General features: G+C 44.4%; 1 protein-coding gene across 4 annotated transcripts in view; it reads right to left on the bottom strand.

Moving 5' to 3' along the window:
• Window positions 1-18,159, bottom strand: part of LOC110510506 (constitutive coactivator of PPAR-gamma-like protein 1 homolog) — a 121,850-nt gene that overhangs the window by 74,535 nt on the left and 29,156 nt on the right. For all 4 annotated transcript variants that reach the window (XR_005052692.1, XM_036984351.1, XM_036984350.1 and 1 more), the window contains exons 8-10: window positions 14,874-14,997; window positions 12,177-12,392; window positions 5,931-6,102 (exon numbers count right to left, since the gene is read on the bottom strand). Coding sequence is in view for 3 of the 4 variants with exons in the window: in XM_036984351.1 (XP_036840246.1) it covers window positions 5,931-6,102; window positions 12,177-12,392; window positions 14,874-14,997 (512 nt within the window). In the remaining variant the exon portion in view is untranslated. The remainder of the gene's footprint in view (window positions 1-5,930; window positions 6,103-12,176; window positions 12,393-14,873; window positions 14,998-18,159) is intronic.

Below are 18,159 nucleotides of genomic sequence, written 5' to 3'. Positions count from 1 at the left end.
CAGATCAGGTGGTAATTCTTCGTCCCAGCTGAGTCCCCTCTCCCACATTTCCTGGAACATGCACTTGATCCTGATGGTGAAGGGAGTTAAGAAACCAAGAGGGTCGAAGATACGTGCAGACGACTGCAGAACACTTCTCTTTGTGTTTTCCTTTTGCTTTAGAATGCTCAGTAGCGGCCTGAGGTCAAACACAAAGTCATCCGTTTCCGGCCTCCATACTAAACCTAAAACCTTCAGCACTAATCCCTGTGTTTCTAGCGTCAACGGGTGGTCAGTTGTCGTACTCTCCTCCCATTTTGTTTTCAATTCAGGAGAATTGGTCATCCACTTGCAGAGGTCCATGCCTGCATTCGACAGCATTCGCTTTGCAGTTGTTGTCACAAGGTAAGCCTCTTCAACATTGCGTGAACTTGCAATGAAGTCATCTACGTAGAGTGACTCTCTCAGTATCTCTACAACTTCTGGTTGTTCTGTTTCATATTGTTTCAGGTGCTTCCTGATTGTAGCTGCCAGCAAAAATGGACTTGGGGAAGCTCCAAATACCACTCTTTTCATCCTCAGCACACGCAGCTCCTCTTCATTTTCTCCCCTTGGTGGGCCAGTGAGCCATAGAAATCTCACGGCGTCTCTGTCTCTCTCTGCTAGGGATATCTGCAGGAAAGCTTTCTTGATGTCTGCCATGAATGCGATCTCATGTAGTCTGAACTTTATCAGAACGCTGAGCAGATCCGGATTCAGGTTCGGTCCTGTGAGTAGACAGTCATTGAGAGATGGACAGCCATCTTCATGGGACGAGGCATCAAACACCACTCTCAGTTTTGTTGTCACCTTATCTTCTCGGAGTACTGCATGGTGAGGTAAGTAGTATTTTACGTTGTCTGCACTTGATGCGTTGTCCTTGGGCACGTCCTCTGCCATATCTTGTTGTAAGTAGTCTTCTACTACTTCATTGTATCTGCTGTACAACGTCACATCCTTCTTCAGCCTTTTCTTCAGACATTCAAACCGTTTCTTGGCGATTCTATAGTTGTCTTGGAGTTCTGGCATTTCTCGTTTCCATGGCAACTCCACATGGTATCGCCCATCTTTGAAGGTGGTTGTTTCCTCAAACCTTTGTAGAGCCTCGGTTTCCTCTGAGTTCTGTGTTTTCTCGCTTAGAATACCCAGAGACTCAAGCTCCCAGAATTCATGCAATTGCTTGGAGACTAGTGTGTCTTCATCAAGTGGGATGAACATGCAAGTTGCCTCGGCGACACTTGACATGGACACGGGTCCCTGCACCGACCATCCAAAGGTGCTCTCTAAAGCAACTAGCGTCTCCGTCAGTCGCTCCACTCTGCCTGATACTATCTGCCAGTAGTAGTCTGCTCCTATCAGGACAGAGAGTTCAGGATCATTGTCATCTCCTGGAAAGTCTGCGAGCTGCAGTCCCCTTTTACTGAGCTCATACTGAATCCGTTCACCAGGAACCTTCATCACAGCTGTGCACACTTGTGGGGTTTCAATTGCCTCTATCTCTATTCTCTGCTGTTTGTCCCAGACATTCTCCAAGATGACTTTCACTGTGTTGCGTTGAGACGTTGCTGGGGCAGAGGAGCCAAACGTGTGAAGAGTGAGTGCCTCTTGTCTGATTACTGGTAGCTTCAAGCCCTTCACAAGGTTTTCATGTATGAAGCTTCTCTGACTGCCTCCATCTAGTAAGCAACGAGCTATCTTCCTGCCCGATGGGCCTTCTACCCATGCCTTTGCCGTTTGTAGCAACACAGTGTTCTGTCCATCTGGTTTCATCTTCACTGAATGGGGAATAACTGAGGAAACAACAGCATCTACAGAAACAGTAGGGGGTTGCACCTCCCTCCTCTTACTGGTACAAACCGCAATGTGATGTCTGCTTCCACATGTTGCACATGACACATCTTTGACTTTACAGAATTTTGCTATGTGTCTCTGTCCTAAACATACAAAGCATCTTCCCATGTTCTTTAGTTTCTCTTTGCGTGTAGCAATATTGTAGTCAATGCAGTTTTCTGATTTGTGGTCTGCACTGTCACAAAATAGACACGTTTGTTGTTCCTTCTGGCTGGTTGTATGCAGTGCTGCAGCAGAGGGCATGTTGCGTCTTTTTGTTTTAATTTCATTGGAGAAGCATGACTTGTTCCATGGTTTGCTCTCTTTCTGTTGGTTGTATGATCTTGTCATTTGTAGCGCTCTCTCCCTGCTCTGAACCTCTTTCTGTAGGAAACTGATAATCTCAGACACTTTCCATTCATCATCTACTCCCCTCTGACGACTATAGTCAAGAGCTATGTCCTCTGGAATCATCTGCAGTAAGATTGGGAATAGTAGGCTTCTGACACTACACCCAGTGATTCCAGGCTCCTAATCTGAATTTCACATTCATCATATAGCTACCTCAATGCATTTAGATCAGAGGATTTCTTCACAGGTGTGAGATTCAGCAGCTTTGACATATGAGCACTAATCACAAGATCTTTCCTTCCAAATCTGCTCTTGAGTAGAACGATTGCATCATCATAGTTACGGTCTGTTAACATCAGTCCTGCTACTGCCTTTGCAGCTGGTCCAGTGAGATATGTTTTCAGATAGGTAAACTTCTCTTTTTTACACAGTGAATCATTGTTGTGAATAGCAGTCTCATATTGGCTCCAAAACTCCTGCCACATACTGACATCTCCATAGAATTTCTCAATAATCAACTTCGGCAGCATCTTACCTGCATTGCTCTGTACCAAAACAATTGTTGTTAAATGTAACGTAAACAAGTATTCTTACTAAAATAAGCTTTCGTATCAAACCCGACGTCCCGAGTCATTACTAAGAAGTTAGTTAATCTAAAATTTGGTGCCGAAACCCGGGATATGAGCTGCGACGAAGAAGTGGCTGAAATGGCTGAGGAGGAACGTCGGCATGAAGCAGAAAGAATGAGACGAAAGCTTATTTTAGTAAGAATACTTGTTTACGTTACAATTGTGTTCATCTAGATCTCTAGGCAGTATATCAACTGAATAGGTCTCCTCAACAAAGTCCCTGAAGCAGTACGAACTGAACATGATCTAACTAAGCCATCTCGGCCTGGAAACAGTTCCTCAATCTTTCCTAGTTTCCAGGTTTGTCTGGGTAGGTTATCTTCTCCAATGAGTACAACGTCACCCGCTTTCAGTGGGGTGGGCTGTGGTGTGTCACAGCGGTGTGCTGACTTTAGATCCAGCAAGTAGTCTCTTCGCCAACTGTTCCAGAAACTGGTCACAAGTCTCTGCCTGTACTTCCATCTGCGTGTCATTTCCCACTTGTTTAACGTTGGGTGCTGAGTGTCACTTGCTCCAGAATGCATCACCTTCTCATGTTGGTACTGTATCAGCATTTCTGAGTATCTGGACTTATTGGGCAGAACCCATGGGTGCTGCTCTCTGAATGTGAAGTTGGACTGTTGCAGTCTTCCTCCTACACTGAGCAGTTCGTGTTCGTCCAGGAAAGGTTTCAGTTCTCTGATTTTACAGTCATTGTTTAGGCTTTTTCCTGCCTTCAGTAGTTTGATCTCCTGTCCGAAACTCTGTTGTTGTGTTACCTTAATCCAGTACTTTTCTGCATCGAACAGTTCGTCAGCAGTCAGTTCACCTTGCATCTTTATGGTTGTACGAGCATTGGCTATGAATCTCTTTATCCAGGCGGTGACTCTGAACACTCTTTTCAAGAGCAGATTTGGTTGTATGATCTTGTCATTTGTAGCGCTCTCTCCCTGCTCTGAACCTCTTTCTGTAGGAAACTGATAATCTCAGACACTTTCCATTCATCATCTACTCCCCTCTGACGACTATAGTCAAGAGCTATGTCCTCTGGAATCATCTGCAGTAAGATTGGGAATAGTAGGCTTCCATAGGATTCTGACACTACACCCAGTGATTCCAGGCTCCTAATCTGAATTTCACATTCATCATATAGCTGCCTCAATGCATTTAGATCAGAGGATTTCTTCACAGGTGTGAGATTCAGCAGCTTTGACATATGAGCACTAATCACAAGATCTTTCCTTCCAAATCTGCTCTTGAGTAGAGCGATTGCATCATCATAGTTACGGTCTGTTCACATCAGTCCTGCTACTGCCTTTGCAGCTGGTCCAGTGAGATATGTTTTCAGATAGGTAAACTTCTCTTTTTTACACAGTGAATCATTGTTGTGAATAGCAGTCTCATATTGGCTCCAAAACTCCTGCCACATACTGACATCTCCATAGAATTTCTCAATAATCAACTTCGGTAGCCTTACTGATTGTCTCTGTGATATGTTTGAGTTAGCGTCACTCACCCGGGCTGGTAGTGGATTGACGTCCTGTTTCTTCGTTATCACTCTTTGTGCACGGCTCTTCAGCATGATAATGCGTTCTTTGTAATCCTCCGTGCATGCAATCTCTGCCTCCAATCCGTCCAATGGCGTTAACTGTTCAATTTCACGATCGAGCTCAAACAAACTGTCCTCCTTAGCGGATAGCAATTCCAACAATGTACTCAAGTGATCGGTATCCGGATTTGACTGGGATATTTCCACGTCAATCTGATTCAAAATCCGCGTTGTTGCGCCTCGAATGATACCCCGCTTTCGTCTCATTCTTTCTGCTTCATGCCGACGTTCCTCCTCAGCCATTTCAGCCACTTCTTCGTCGCAGCTCATATCCCGGGTTTCGGCACCAAATTTTAGATTAACTAACTTCTTAGTAATGACTCGGGACGTCGGGTTTGATACGAAAGCTTATTTTAGTAAGAATACTTGTTTACGTTACATTTAACAACAATTGTTTTGGTACAGAGCAATGCAGGTAAGATGCTGTTGGAAAGTCAGCCACAATCACTCGCACCTGCACATAATTGGCGCGTTATCACTCATTCCTCTCGCAAGGCATTCTGGGACTTGCAGTCAAAAAGCGTAATTCAACACAACCCAATACAATTACATATGCAAATAAATCTAAAGAAATATCTTTAGATACAGCTCAAAGAATAAACTTAAACATTAACTCTGTAACACATTAAAGTTACAACACTGTTTAAAGGCACAGTTAAATTAGTGTATGTAAACTTCTGACCCACTGGAATTGTGATATAGTGAATTATAAGTGAAATAATCTGTCTGTAAACAATTGTTGAGAAAATGACTTGTGTCATGAACAAAGTAGATGTCCTAACCGACTTGCCAAAACTATAGTTTGTTAACAAGAAATTTGTGGAGTGGTTGAAAAACAAGTTTTAATGACTCCAACCTAAGTGTATGTAAACTTCCAACTTCAACTGTAGGTAGATAGTAGTTTCTACATTATTAGTATAGGTAGGTAGTAGTTTCTACATTATTAGTATAGGTAGGTAGTAGTTTCTACATTATTAGTATAGGTAGGTAGTAGTTTCTACATTATTAGTATAGGTTGGTAGTAGTTTCTACATTATTAGTATAGGTAGGTAGTAGTTTCTACATTATTAGTATAGGTTGGTAGTAGTTTCTACATTATTAGTATAGGTTGGTAGTAGTTTCTACATTATTAGTATAGGTTGGTAGTAGTTTCTACATTATTAGTATAGGTTGGTAGTAGTTTCTACATTATTAGTATAGGTTGGTAGTAGTTTCTACATTATTAGTATAGGTTGGTAGTAGTTTCTACATTATTAGTATAGGTAGGTAGTAGTTTCTACATTATTAGTATAGGTTGGTAGTAGTTTCTACATTATTAGTATAGGTAGGTAGTAGTTTCTTACATTAGTAATGTAGGTAGGTTGTAGTTTCTACATTATTATTATAGGTAGGTAGGTAGGTAGTAGTTTCTTACATTAGTAATTTAGGAAGGTAGTAGTTTCTACATTAGTAGTATAGGAAGGTAGTAGTTTCTTAAACGAGTTGTAGAGTATAGCTAGTTAGCAGTGTCTTACATTCAGGCAGACGGTTGCGCCTCATGGCTAGTCTCTCAGCCTTCTTCTTGGCTTCAGCCAGGCTGAAGAGAACCCCGTAAACATGCTGTCGGATGGGTCTGAACAGCTGCACTGCTGACGGGAGCTCCTGGTTGGCCTCATCCTCTATGGTGACGGACAGCTTTATCTCTCCCTGAAAACACAACACACACTCTTAAAAAAAAAAAAAACTAGAGTCGATGTCCCGCATTATTCAAATTAAGCATAATAAATATTTTGCATGGGCTGTCTCTCAATCCACGACATCCGCCCTTCCGCATCTGCGGGGCAAGGTGGCAGAGCTACAGCGGTGTTTGTCAGACCATGAGACATATTCTAGGGGTACCTTAGGTAGATATAGGTTTCAGAAGAAAGGTCTTTGTTTCTGGCCATTTTGAGCCTGTAATCGAACCCACAAATGCTGATGCTCCAGATTTTTTTTTTATTTTTATTTTTTATTTCACCTTTATTTAACCAGGTAGGCTAGTTGAGAACAAGTTCTCATTTGCAACTGCGACCTGGCCAAGATAAGGCATAGCAGTGTGAACAGACAACACAGAGTTACACATGGAGTAAACAATTAACAAGTCAATAACACAGTAGAAAAAAGGGGAGTCTATATATACATTGTGTGCAAAAGGCATGAGAAGGTAGGCAAATAATTACAATTATGCAGATTAACACTGGAGTGATAAATGATCAGATGGTTATGTACAGGTAGAGATATTGGTGTGCAAAAGAGCAGAAAAATAAAAATAAATAAATAAAAACAGTATGGGGATGAGGTAGGTGAAAATGGGTGGGCTATTTACCAATAGACTATGTACAGCTGCAGCGATCGGTTAGCTGCTCAGATAGCAGATGTTTGAAGTTGGTGAGGGAGATAAAAGTCTCCAACTTCAGCGATTTTTGCAATTCGTTCCAGTCACAGGCAGCAGAGAACTGGAACGAAAGGCGGCCAAATGAGGTGTTGGCTTTAGGGATGATCAGTGAGATACACCTGCTGGAGCGCGTGCTACGGATGGGTGTTGCCATCGTAACCAGTGAACTGAGATAAGGCGGAGCTTTACCTAGCATGGACTTGTAGATGACCTGGAGCCAGTGGGTCTGGCGACGAATATGTAGCGAGGGCCAGCCGACTAGAGCATACAAGTCGCAGTGGTGGGTGGTATAAGGTGCTTTAGTGACAAAACGGATGGCACTGTGATAAACTGCATCCAGTTTGCTGAGTAGAGTGTTGGAAGCAATTTTGTAGATGACGTCGCCGAAGTCGAGGATCGGTAGGATAGTCAGTTTTACTAGGGTAAGTTTGGCGGCGTGAGTGAAGGAGGCTTTGTTGCGGAATAGAAAGCCGACTCTTGATTTGATTTTCGATTGGAGATGTTTGATATGGGTCTGGAAGGAGAGTTTAGAGTCTAGCCAGACACCTAGGTACTTATAGATGTCCACATATTCAAGGTCGGAACCATCCAGGGTGGTGATGCTGGTCAGGCGTGCGGGTGCAGGCAGCGAACGGTTGAAAAGCATGCATTTGGTTTTACTAGCGTTTAAGAGCAGTTGGAGGCCACGGAAGGAGTGCTGTATGGCATTGAAGCTCGTTTGGAGGTTAGATAGCACAGTGTCCAAGGACGGGCCGGAAGTATATAGAATGGTGTCGTCTGCGTAGAGGTGGATCAGGGAATCGCCCGCAGCATGAGAAACATCATTGATATATACAGAGAAAAGAGTCTGCCCGAGAATTGAACCCTGTGGCACCCCCATAGAGACTGCCAGAGGACCGGACAGCATGCCCTCCGATTTGACACACTGAACTCTGTCTGCAAAGTAATTGGTGAACCAGGCAAGGCAGTCATCCGAAAAACCGAGGCTACTGAGTCTGCCGATAAGAATACGGTGATTGACAGAGTCGAAAGCCTTGGCAAGGTCTATGAAGACGGCTGCACAGTACTGTCTTTTATCGATGGCGGTTATGATATCGTTTAGTACCTTGAGCGTGGCTGAGGTACCCCCGTGACCGGCTCGGAAACCAGATTGCACAGCGGAGAAGGTACGGTGGGATTCAAGATGGTCAGTGACCTGTTTGTTGACTTGGCTTTCGAAGACCTTAGATAGGCAGGGCAGGATGGATATAGGTCTGTAACAGTTTGGGTCCAGGGTGTCGCCCCCTTTGAAGAGGGGGATGACTGCGGCAGCTTTCCAATCCTTGGGGATCTCAGACGATATGAAAGAGAGGTTGAACAGGCTGGTAATAGGGGTTGCGACAATGGCGGCGGATAGTTTCAGGAATAGAGGGTCCAGATTGTCCAGCCCAGCTGATTTGTACGGGTCCAGGTTTTGCAGCTCTTTCAGGACATCTGCTATCTGGATTTGGGTAAAGGAGAACCTGGAGAGGCTTGGGCGAGTAGCTGCGGGGGGGGGGGGGGGGCTGTTGTCCGAGGTTGGAGTAGCCAGGCGGAAGGCATGGCCAGCCGTTGAGAAATGCTTGTTGAAGTTTTCGATAATCATGGATTTATCGGTGGTGACCATGTTACCTAGTCTCAGTGCAGTGGGCAGCTGGGAGGAAGTGCTCTTGTTCTCCATGGACTTCACAGTGTCCCAGAACTTTTTGGAGTTGGAGCTACAGGATGCAAACTTCTGCCTGAAGAAGTTGGCTTTAGCTTTCCTGACTGACTGTGTGTATTGGTTCCTGACTTCCCTGAACAGTTGCATATCGCGGGGACTATTCGATGTTAGCGCAGTCCGCCACAGGATGTTTTTGTGCTGGTCGAGGGCAGTCAGGTCTGGAGTGAACCAGGGGCTATATCTGTTCTTAGTTCTGCATTTTTTGAACGGAGCATGCTTATCTAAAATGGTGAGGAAGTTACTTTTAAAGAAAGACCAGGCATCCTCAACTGACGGGATGAGGTCAATGTCCTTCCAGGATACCCGGGCCAGGTCGATTAGAAAGGCCTGCTCGCAGAAGTGTTTTAGGGAGCGTTTGACAGTGATGAGGGGTGGTCGTTTGACTGCGGCTCCGTAGCGGATACAGGCAATGAGGCAGTGATCGCTGAGATCCTGGTTGTAGACAGCGGAGGTGTATTTGGAGGGCCAGTTGGTCAGGATGACGTCAATGAGGGTGCCCTTGTTTACAGAGTTAGGGTTGTACCTGGTGGGTTCCTTGATGATTTGAGTGAGATTGAGGGCATCTAGCTTAGATTGTAGGACTGCCGGGGTGTTAAGCATATCCCAGTTTAGGTCACCTAACAGAACAAACTCTGAAGCTAGATGGGGGGCGATCAATTCACAAATGGTGTCCAGGGCACAGCTGGGAGCTGAGGGGGGTCGGTAGCAGGCGGCAACAGTGAGAGACTTATTTCTGGAGAGAGTAATTTTCAAAATTAGTAGTTCGAACTGTTTGGGTATGGACCTGGAGAGTATGACATTACTTTGCAGGCTATCTCTGCAGTAGACTGCAACTCCTCCCCCTTTGGCAGTTCTATCTTGACGGAAGATGTTATAGTTGGGTATGGAAATCTCAGAATTTTTGGTGGCCTTCCTGAGCCAGGATTCAGACACGGCAAGGACATCAGGGTTAGCAGAGTGTGCTAGAGCAGTGAGTAAGACACACTTAGGGAGGAGGCTTCTGATGTTGACATGCATGAAACCAAGGCTTTTTCGATCACAGAAGTCAACAAATGAGGGTGCCTGGGGACATGCAGGGCCTGGGTTTACCTCCACATCACCCGCGGAACAGAGAAGGAGTAGTATGAGGGTGCGGCTGAAGGCTATCAAAACTGGTCGCCTAGGGCGTTGGGGACAGAGAATAAGAGGAGCAGGTTTCTGGGCATGGTAGAATATATTCAGGGCATAATGCGCAAACAGGGGTATGGTGGGGTGCGGGTACAGCGGAGGTAAGCCCAGGCACTGGGTGATGATGAGAGAGGTTGTATCTCTGGACATGCTGGTTGTAATGGGTGAGGTCACCGCATGTGTGGGGGGTGGGACAAAGGAGGTATCAGGGGTATAAAGAGTGGAACTAGGGGCTCCATTGTAAACTAAAACAATGATAACTAACCTGCACAACAGTATACAAGGCATATTGACATTTGAGAGAGACATACAGCAAGGCATACAGTAATCACAGGTGTTGAATTGGGAGAGCTAGCTAAAACAGTAGGTGAGACAACAACAGCTAATCAGCTAGCACAACAACAGCAGGTAGAATGGCGATTGATTAGGCAGAGAGGGTCGGATTAACTACACACAGAGCCTAAGTGCGGCTGGGGCCGACAGATAAAACATAAACAAGCAGAATGGATTACCGTGAATTAATGGACAGTCCAGCCTGCATCAGCTATGTAGCCAAGTGATCAGTGTCCAAGGGGCAGCGGTGGATGGGGCAGGGAAGCTGGACTGGCGAGTGTTATCCAGGTTAGAAAACTAACAATGACTAAATAGCTTGTAGCCAGTTAGCTGGTTAGCTTCTGAAGGTTCTTGAGTGTGTTCTAAAAATGTAAAGATAATAGCGGTTCCGTATCACATTGGGTGAGGCAGGTTACCGGAAGGTATAAACAAATTAAAAATCGAAAAGGGATAGAAAGTAAATATGGGTTCAGTGAGTGTTTGGGACGCGGCGATTCAGATGGTTAGCAGGCCTGTGCTAACAAGCTAACAGTTAGTAGACGGTGCTAAACACGGTAGCAGTTAGCGGACCGGGCTAAACAAGCTAGCAGTTAGCAGGCCGAATTTGCAAGCAAGGAGATAGCAAGGGCTAGAGAGTTAGCCTTTGGGGACGTCGCGATGGGGGGAGTCTGTTTATTCCTCTTCATGCGGTGACATCAATGGACCGGTCGTGGGTCTGGATATTGTAGCCCAGGAGCTCAAAATGTTCCGTTTGCGATGGGAATCCGGGGGTGAAAAATAAAAATAAAATAATAGATAGGTCCGTTATGCTCTGGTTAGAGTCGCGTTGTTCGAACTGGCGAGAGCTTTCCGAGCTAAAGGTTAGCTGATGACCGGTTAGCTGACCGGTTAGCTGAAGACCGCTAGCAATGTTTTGCTGAAGCTGGTAGTTAGTTGGCTAGTTGGCTAGCTTCAGTTGAGGGGTTCCAGATCCGAAGTAAATATAAATACTTTAGGAAAAAAAGCTACGTTGGGTGAGGCGGGTTGCAGGAGAGTATTTAGAAGAAGTTGAGGTTCAGCAAAAAGTTTTAAAGATATGTGAAGAAAAAAAACGAAAACGAAACGAAAACAAACGATATATACAAGGGACACGACAACACGTCCTACTGCTACGCCATCTTGGATGTAAAACTCAGCTAGGCTAAAGAAGGCCAGTTTTATTGCTTTTTTAATGACAACAACAGTTGTCAGCTGTGCTAACATAATTGCAAAAGGGTTTTCTAATGATCAATTAACCTTTTAAAATTATAAACTTGGATTAGCTAACACAACGTACCATTGGAACACAGGAGTGATGGTTGCTGATAATGGGCCTCTGTACGTCTATGTAGATATTCCATTAAAATCAGCTGTTTCCAGCTACAATAGTAATTTACAACATGAACAATGTCTACACTGTATTTCTGATCAATGTGATGATATTTTAAATGGACAAAATTATATATTTCTAAGTGACCCAAACTTTTGAACGGTAGTATAGGTTGTAGTTGATGTAAGGATGTCGTAGGTGTACCTCGGTAAGGATGTGGTAGGTGTACCTCGGTAAGGATGTGGTAGGTGTACCTCGGTAAGGATGTGGTAGATGTAGGGGTACCTCGGTAAGGATGTGGTAGATGTAGGGGTACCTTAGTAAGGATGTGGTAGATGTAGGGGTACCTCAGTAAGGATGTGGTAGGTGTAGGGGTACCTTGGTAAGGATGTGGTAGATATAGCTGTACCTTGGTAAGGATTGTGGTACGTGTGGTGTGTAGGGGTACCTTAGTAAGGATGTGGTAGATGTAGGGGTACCTTGGTAAGGATGTGGTAGATGTAGGGGTACCTCAGTAAGGATGTGGTAGGTGTAGGGGTACCTCAGTAAGGATGTGGTAGGTGTAGGGGTACCTTGGTAAGGATGTGGTAGATGTAGGGGTACCTTAGTAAGGATGTGGTAGATGTAGGGGTACCTCAGTAAGGATGTGGTAGGTGTAGGGGTACCTCAGTAAGGATGTGGTAGATGTAGGGGTACCTCAGTAAGGATGTGGTAGATGTAGGGGTACCTCAGTAAGGATGTGGTAGGTGTAGGGGTACCTTGGTAAGGATGTGGTAGATGTAGGGGTACATCAGGCCCTTCTTGTGTCTGTGTTGGGCCACTCTGAGGACCTCTGGAGCCACCATGGGGAGTGGAGGGGTAGTGATGTCCATGTGGTTCCTGGTCGGCATTGACAGCAAAGACGGGATCTGGGCATTCAGATGACCGATGACCTCTAACCCCTGAGCCACAGGAGAGGTCACCGTTGGGTTAGCCTGAGAGGGGAGAAGAGGGCTGTCAGGGTTCTCATTGGCAAAGTTCAGATAACGCCGTTTCACCGACTTGAAATGGTTTTCTACAGTTGGCTGCCTGCTAATCATCACATCTCAGAACCTTCAGGGTGACGGAACCAAACAGACAATTAACTGAATATTCATATTTTGTTGTGTTCCAGCTTGGAATTTGAAATGTATTAAATTGGGAGTTTGTATCACTGGCCTACCCACAATACCCCACAATACGTCAGTGGCATTATGTTCAGACACAAATAATAGGGTGTTCAGCCATAAAAACATTATTTCATTCAATATTTATGAAAATAGGTTTATTCAGAAACAGCAACAGTCCAAATCCTGTCTCTACCATATATGCAGTGCAGAGCATTCGGGAAGTATCCCGACACCTTCGCTTTTTCCACATGTTGTTATCTTATTTATTCTAAAATGCTTTTAAAAAATAATTACCTCAATCTACACACAATACCCCATAATGACAAAGCAAAAAAGGTTTTCCTTTTTTTTGCAAAAAAAAACCCAACTGAAATATCACATTTAAGTATTCAGACCCTTTACTCAGCACTTTGTTGAAGCACTTTAGCAACGATTACAGCCTCGAGTCTTCTTGGATATGACGCTATAAGCTTGGCACACTTGTAGTTGGGTAGTTTCTACCATTCTTCTATGCAGATCCTCAAGCTGTCAGGTTGTACGGATGTGGTAGGTGTACCTCGGTAAGGATGTGGTAGGTGTAGGGGTACATCGGTAAGGATGTGGTAGATGTACCTTGGTAAGTCACAAGACGCAGGCCCCCTAATTGTCCCTAGAATTTCTAAGCAAACAACTGGAGGCAGGGCTTTCTCCTATAGAGCTCCATTTTTATGGAATGGTCAGCCTACCCATGTAAGAGACGCAAACTCGGTCTCAACCTTCAAGTCTTTACTGAAGACTCATCTCTTCAGTGGGTCATATGAATGAGTGTAGTCTGGCCCAGGAGTGTGAAGGTGAACGGAAAGGCTCTGGAGCAACGAACCGCCCTTGCTGTCTCTGCCTGGCCGGTTCCCCTCTTTCCACTGGGATTCTCTGCCTCTAACCCTATTACAGGGGCTGAGTCACTGGCTTACTAGGGCTCTTCCTGTCTGGGTTGGCACCCCCCCTTGGCGGGGATACTCGGCCTTGTCTCAGGATGGTAAGTTGGTGGTTGAAGATATCCCTCTCGTGGTGTGGGTGCTGTGCTTTGGCAAAGTGGGTGGGGTTATATCCTGCCTGTTTGGTCCTGTCCAGGGGTATCATCGGATGGGGCCACAGTGCACTCCTGACCCCTCCTGTCTCAGCCTCCAGTATTTATGCTGCAGTAGTTTATGTGTCGGGGGGCTAGGGTCAGTTTGTTATATCTGGAGTATTTCTCCTGTCTTATCCAGTGTCCTGTGTGAATTTAAGTATGCTCTCTCTAATTCTCTTTCTTTCTCTCTCTCGGAGGACCTGAGCCCTAGGACCATCTGGCATGAGGACTCCTTGTTGTCCCCAGTCCACCTGGCCGTGCTGCTGCTCCAGTTTCACCTGTTCTGTCTGCGGCTATGGAACCCTGACATGTTCACTGTGATTACTATTATTTGACCCTGTTGGTCATTTATGAACATTTGAACATCTTGGCCATGTTCTGTTATAAATCTCCACCCGGCACAGCCAGAAGAGGACTGGCCACCCCTCATAGCCTGGTTCCTCTCTAGTTTTCTTCCTAGGTTTTGTCCTTCCTAGGGAGTTTTTCCTAGCCACTGTGCTTCTACACCTGCATTGTTTGCTGTTTGGGGTTTTAGGCTGGGTTTCTGTACAGCACTTTGATATATCAACTGATGTAAGAAGGGCTATATAAATACATTTGATTTGGATGGAGAGTGTTGCTGCACAGCTATTTTCAGGTCTCTACAGAGATGTTTGATCGGGTTCAAGTCCGGGCTCTGGCTGGGCCACTCAACGACATTCGGAGACTTCTCCCAAAGCCACTTCTGCGTTGTCTTGGAAGTGTGCTTAGGATTGTTGTCCTGTTGAAAGATGAACCTTCACCCCAGTCTGAGGTCCTGAGCTCTCTGGAGCAGGTTTTCATCAAGGATCTCTCTGTACTTTGCGACGTTCATGTTTCCCTCGATTCTGACTAGTCTCCCAGTCCCTGCTGCTGAAAAACACCCCCACAGCATGATGCTGCCACCACCATGCTTCACCTTAGGGATGGTATTGGCCAGGTGATGAGTGGTCTGGTTTCCTCTAGACGTGACGCTTGGCATTCAGACCAAAGTTCAATATTGAGTTCATCAGACCAGATAATAAAATGTGGAAAAAGTGAAGGGGTCTGAATACTTTCTGGAGGCATTGTAAACAGCTGTACATGGGATCTCCAGGCATTCCACTATATATAGAACTAACGTTGTTCATTGTAAACATCATGTTATGATGTAAGATTTCACACTCTGTGCTGAACCATACCTTGGTTTGGTCTCCCAGCTCCCCCTCTGCTGTGCTCTCTGATGGTTTGTCCCATCCTCCCAGTTCCCCCTCTGCTGTGCTCTCCGATGGTCTGTCCCATCCTCCTTTATGGTCACTTACATGACTACAGGAACAAGAGGATAAGAGTATGATAATGGATTAGGATAATGTATTGTAACAGTTTTGACTTGACTGAGTAATGTAGTATGTAAAATAATGATGCTGACATGGCAGTTGGAAGTCTGACAGGATATTGTAATGGAACCGTATTGACTTGGACATTTGTAGGGTTGATAATGTCCCCAATGTTTGCCTCGAAACTGAAACTAAACCGAAAATAATTTCACACAACAGATGAAAAGTATGCTGGGGAGAAAAGAAGAGAACGGGTGAGTTGATGAGTTAGAGGAAGTGAATGATACATAGAAGAAGAGAATGGGTAGGTTGATGAGAGGAAGTGAACGATGCATAATGATGTAATCACCAATTGTGAATGAAGAACAGGGTCATTCTATTGTATTGATTCATTGTAATCTCGATGGTGTGTATCAGTCCACCAGATCCAGTTTAAAAATCAGTCTACTCTGGCCGACTGGGAGTACACCAAGGGAGCCTGCTTCATGTATAAATGGCAAGAAGATCAAGACCAATGGATGCACATGCTGCGTTAGCGTTGCTACAAGATCTGAATGCAAATGACTCCGATGGAAGAAATGGATCATGACATCCTGATGATTATTCTTCTGGTTCCGAGAGTTGCAAAGGGTCGGAAACGTTCCGGTAAATTTCCTGAATTTTTCCTGAAACTTTCCCATGGGAAGTCTGGGAATTTTGCTTGAATTATTTTTTTTTAAAGTTAGCTTATAACAGTGAACCTTTTTTTGTGGGATACACATAAGGCAATTCTAGGTCTTGTGGCATATTTTGGTTAAACTATCCTCAATTCAATGGAATTGTAACCCTCTGCATGCACAGTGCATTCTTCCATCACATGCACAGTGCATTCTTCCATCACATGCACAGTGCATTCTTCCATCACATGTACAGCTGATTATCAAGATCTGGCACACTAATGAGATGCTAATGAGCCCACACTACTACACCGTCTGAGCCAAGGGCTACATGCTTTCTGGTGAGTTTTGATTACAATACTGGGTGGGGTCAATATATTTTATATGACATACATGATTTTTTGTTAACTAGTAAATAGTAGCCTAAGCCTACAGCAAAGTGTGTTTAAATCATTTCTAACTTGTTAACAATTCCTGCTAGTTAGTTTTTGCTACCATGTGGGTTTTAGCTTGCTTGAGCCTGCTAACTGAGTGTTAATTCACTTGAAAAATTGGCCATCCGGGCAAATTTGAGGCTTATTGAGCCTGACAACGAGCCATCCTCAACAAGGTTGGAAAGTGACAATGAAGATGAGGCCTCAGAGTCTGATATTCAAGAGGTGGACATTGAGGAGGTCCAGGGAGAAGACATGGAAGCCTCAGAGTCTGATGTTCAAGAGGTGGACATTGAGCAGGTCCAGGGAGAAGACATGGAAGCCTGAGAGGAAGACAACCAAAGCTTTAGTTTCTAGACTATCATTTTACAGATGTATGTTGAAAACATTTTTGGGAGATGCGATGGATCATTGGGGATCCTTTCTTTTGTTGTTCAGTGAAATCATCCCATGATTTTTTTTAAATGAGTCAACTCATTTAATTAAAGTTCAATTCCTAACTAAATGTTTTTATTATTATTTCTATTGGAAGAATTTAATCATTTGCAATTATGTCTACTTACTTAAGGTTTATGTTTCCGTCTCCATATATCCAATACAAAAAACATCTACATTTAAATGGATTAATATTATTTCCTGTTAATTCTACTATATTCCCGTTAATTCTACTATATTCCCGTTAATTCTACTATATTCCTGTTAATTCTACTATATTCCCGTTAATTCTACTATATTCCCGTGAATTCTACTATATTATATTCCCGTTAATTCTACTATATTCCCGTTAATTCTACTATATTCCTGTTAATTCCCATATATTCCCATTAATTCCCATTGAACGTTTCCACCTCTGAATATTCCCCAAAATGTGCAACCTAACCTGAACCTCCACCTCTGATGATTAAAGGTTTGGACACACCTGCTCATTTAAGGGTTTTTCTTAGTATTTACCATTTTCTACATTGTAGAATAATAGTGAAGACATCAAAACTATGGAATCATGGAGTAACCAAAAATATATTAAACAAATCAAAATATATTTTCAAAGTAGCCACCCTTTGCCTTGATGACAGCTTTGCAGACTCTTGGCATTCTCTCAACCAGCTTCACCTGGAATGCTTTTCCAACCGTCTTGAAGGAGTTCCCACATGTGCTGAACACTTGTTGGCTGCTTTTCCTTCCCTCTGCGGTCCAACTCATCCCAAACCATCTCAATTGGGTTCCGGTCAGGTGATTACTACTCTTCCTGGGGTTTATTATGGATCCCTATTAGTTCCTACCAAGGCAGCAGCTACTCTTCCTGGGGTTTATTATGGATCCCCATTAATTCCTGTCAAGGCAGCAGCTACTCTTCCTGGGGTTTATTATGGATCCCTATTAGTTCCTGCGAAGGCAGCAGCTACTCTTCCTGGGGTTTATTATGGATCCCCATTAGTTCTTGCCAAGGCAGCAGCTACTCTTCCTGGGGTTTATTATGGATCCCCATTAATTCCTGTCAAGGCAGCAGCTACTCTTCCTGGGGTTTATTATGGATCCCTATTAGTTCCTGCGAAGGCAGCAGCTACTCTTCCTGGGGTTTATTATGGATCCCCATTAGTTCTTGCCAAGGCAGCAGCTACTCTTCCTGGGGTTTATTATGGATCCCCATTAGTTCCTGCCAAGGCAGCAGCTACTCTTCCTGTGGTTTATTATGGATCCCCATTAGTTCCTGCCAAGCAGCAACTAGTCTTCCTGGGGTTTATTATGGATCCCCATTAGTTCCTGCCAAGGCAGCAGCTACTCTTCCTGGGGTTTATTATGGATCCCCATTAGTTCCTGTCAAGACAGCAGCTACTCTTCCTGGGGTTTATTATGGATCCCCATTAGTTCCTGCCAAGCAGCAACTACTCTTCCTGGGGTTTATTATGGATCCCCATTAGTTCCTGCCAAGGCAGCAACTACTCTTCCTGGGGTTTATTATGGATCCCCATTAGTTCCTGCCAAGGCAGCAGCTACTCTTCCTGGGGTTTATTATGGATCCCCATTAGTTCCTGCCAAGGCAGCAGCTACTCTTCCTGGGGT

The sequence above is a fragment of the Oncorhynchus mykiss genome, chromosome 7, assembly GCF_013265735.2.
Source record: "Oncorhynchus mykiss isolate Arlee chromosome 7, USDA_OmykA_1.1, whole genome shotgun sequence".
In the NCBI taxonomy this organism is placed as follows: Eukaryota; Metazoa; Chordata; class Actinopteri; order Salmoniformes; family Salmonidae; genus Oncorhynchus; species Oncorhynchus mykiss.
The sequence above is the reverse complement of the archived record's forward strand: the minus strand, read 5'-3'. Positions and strand labels throughout refer to the sequence as shown.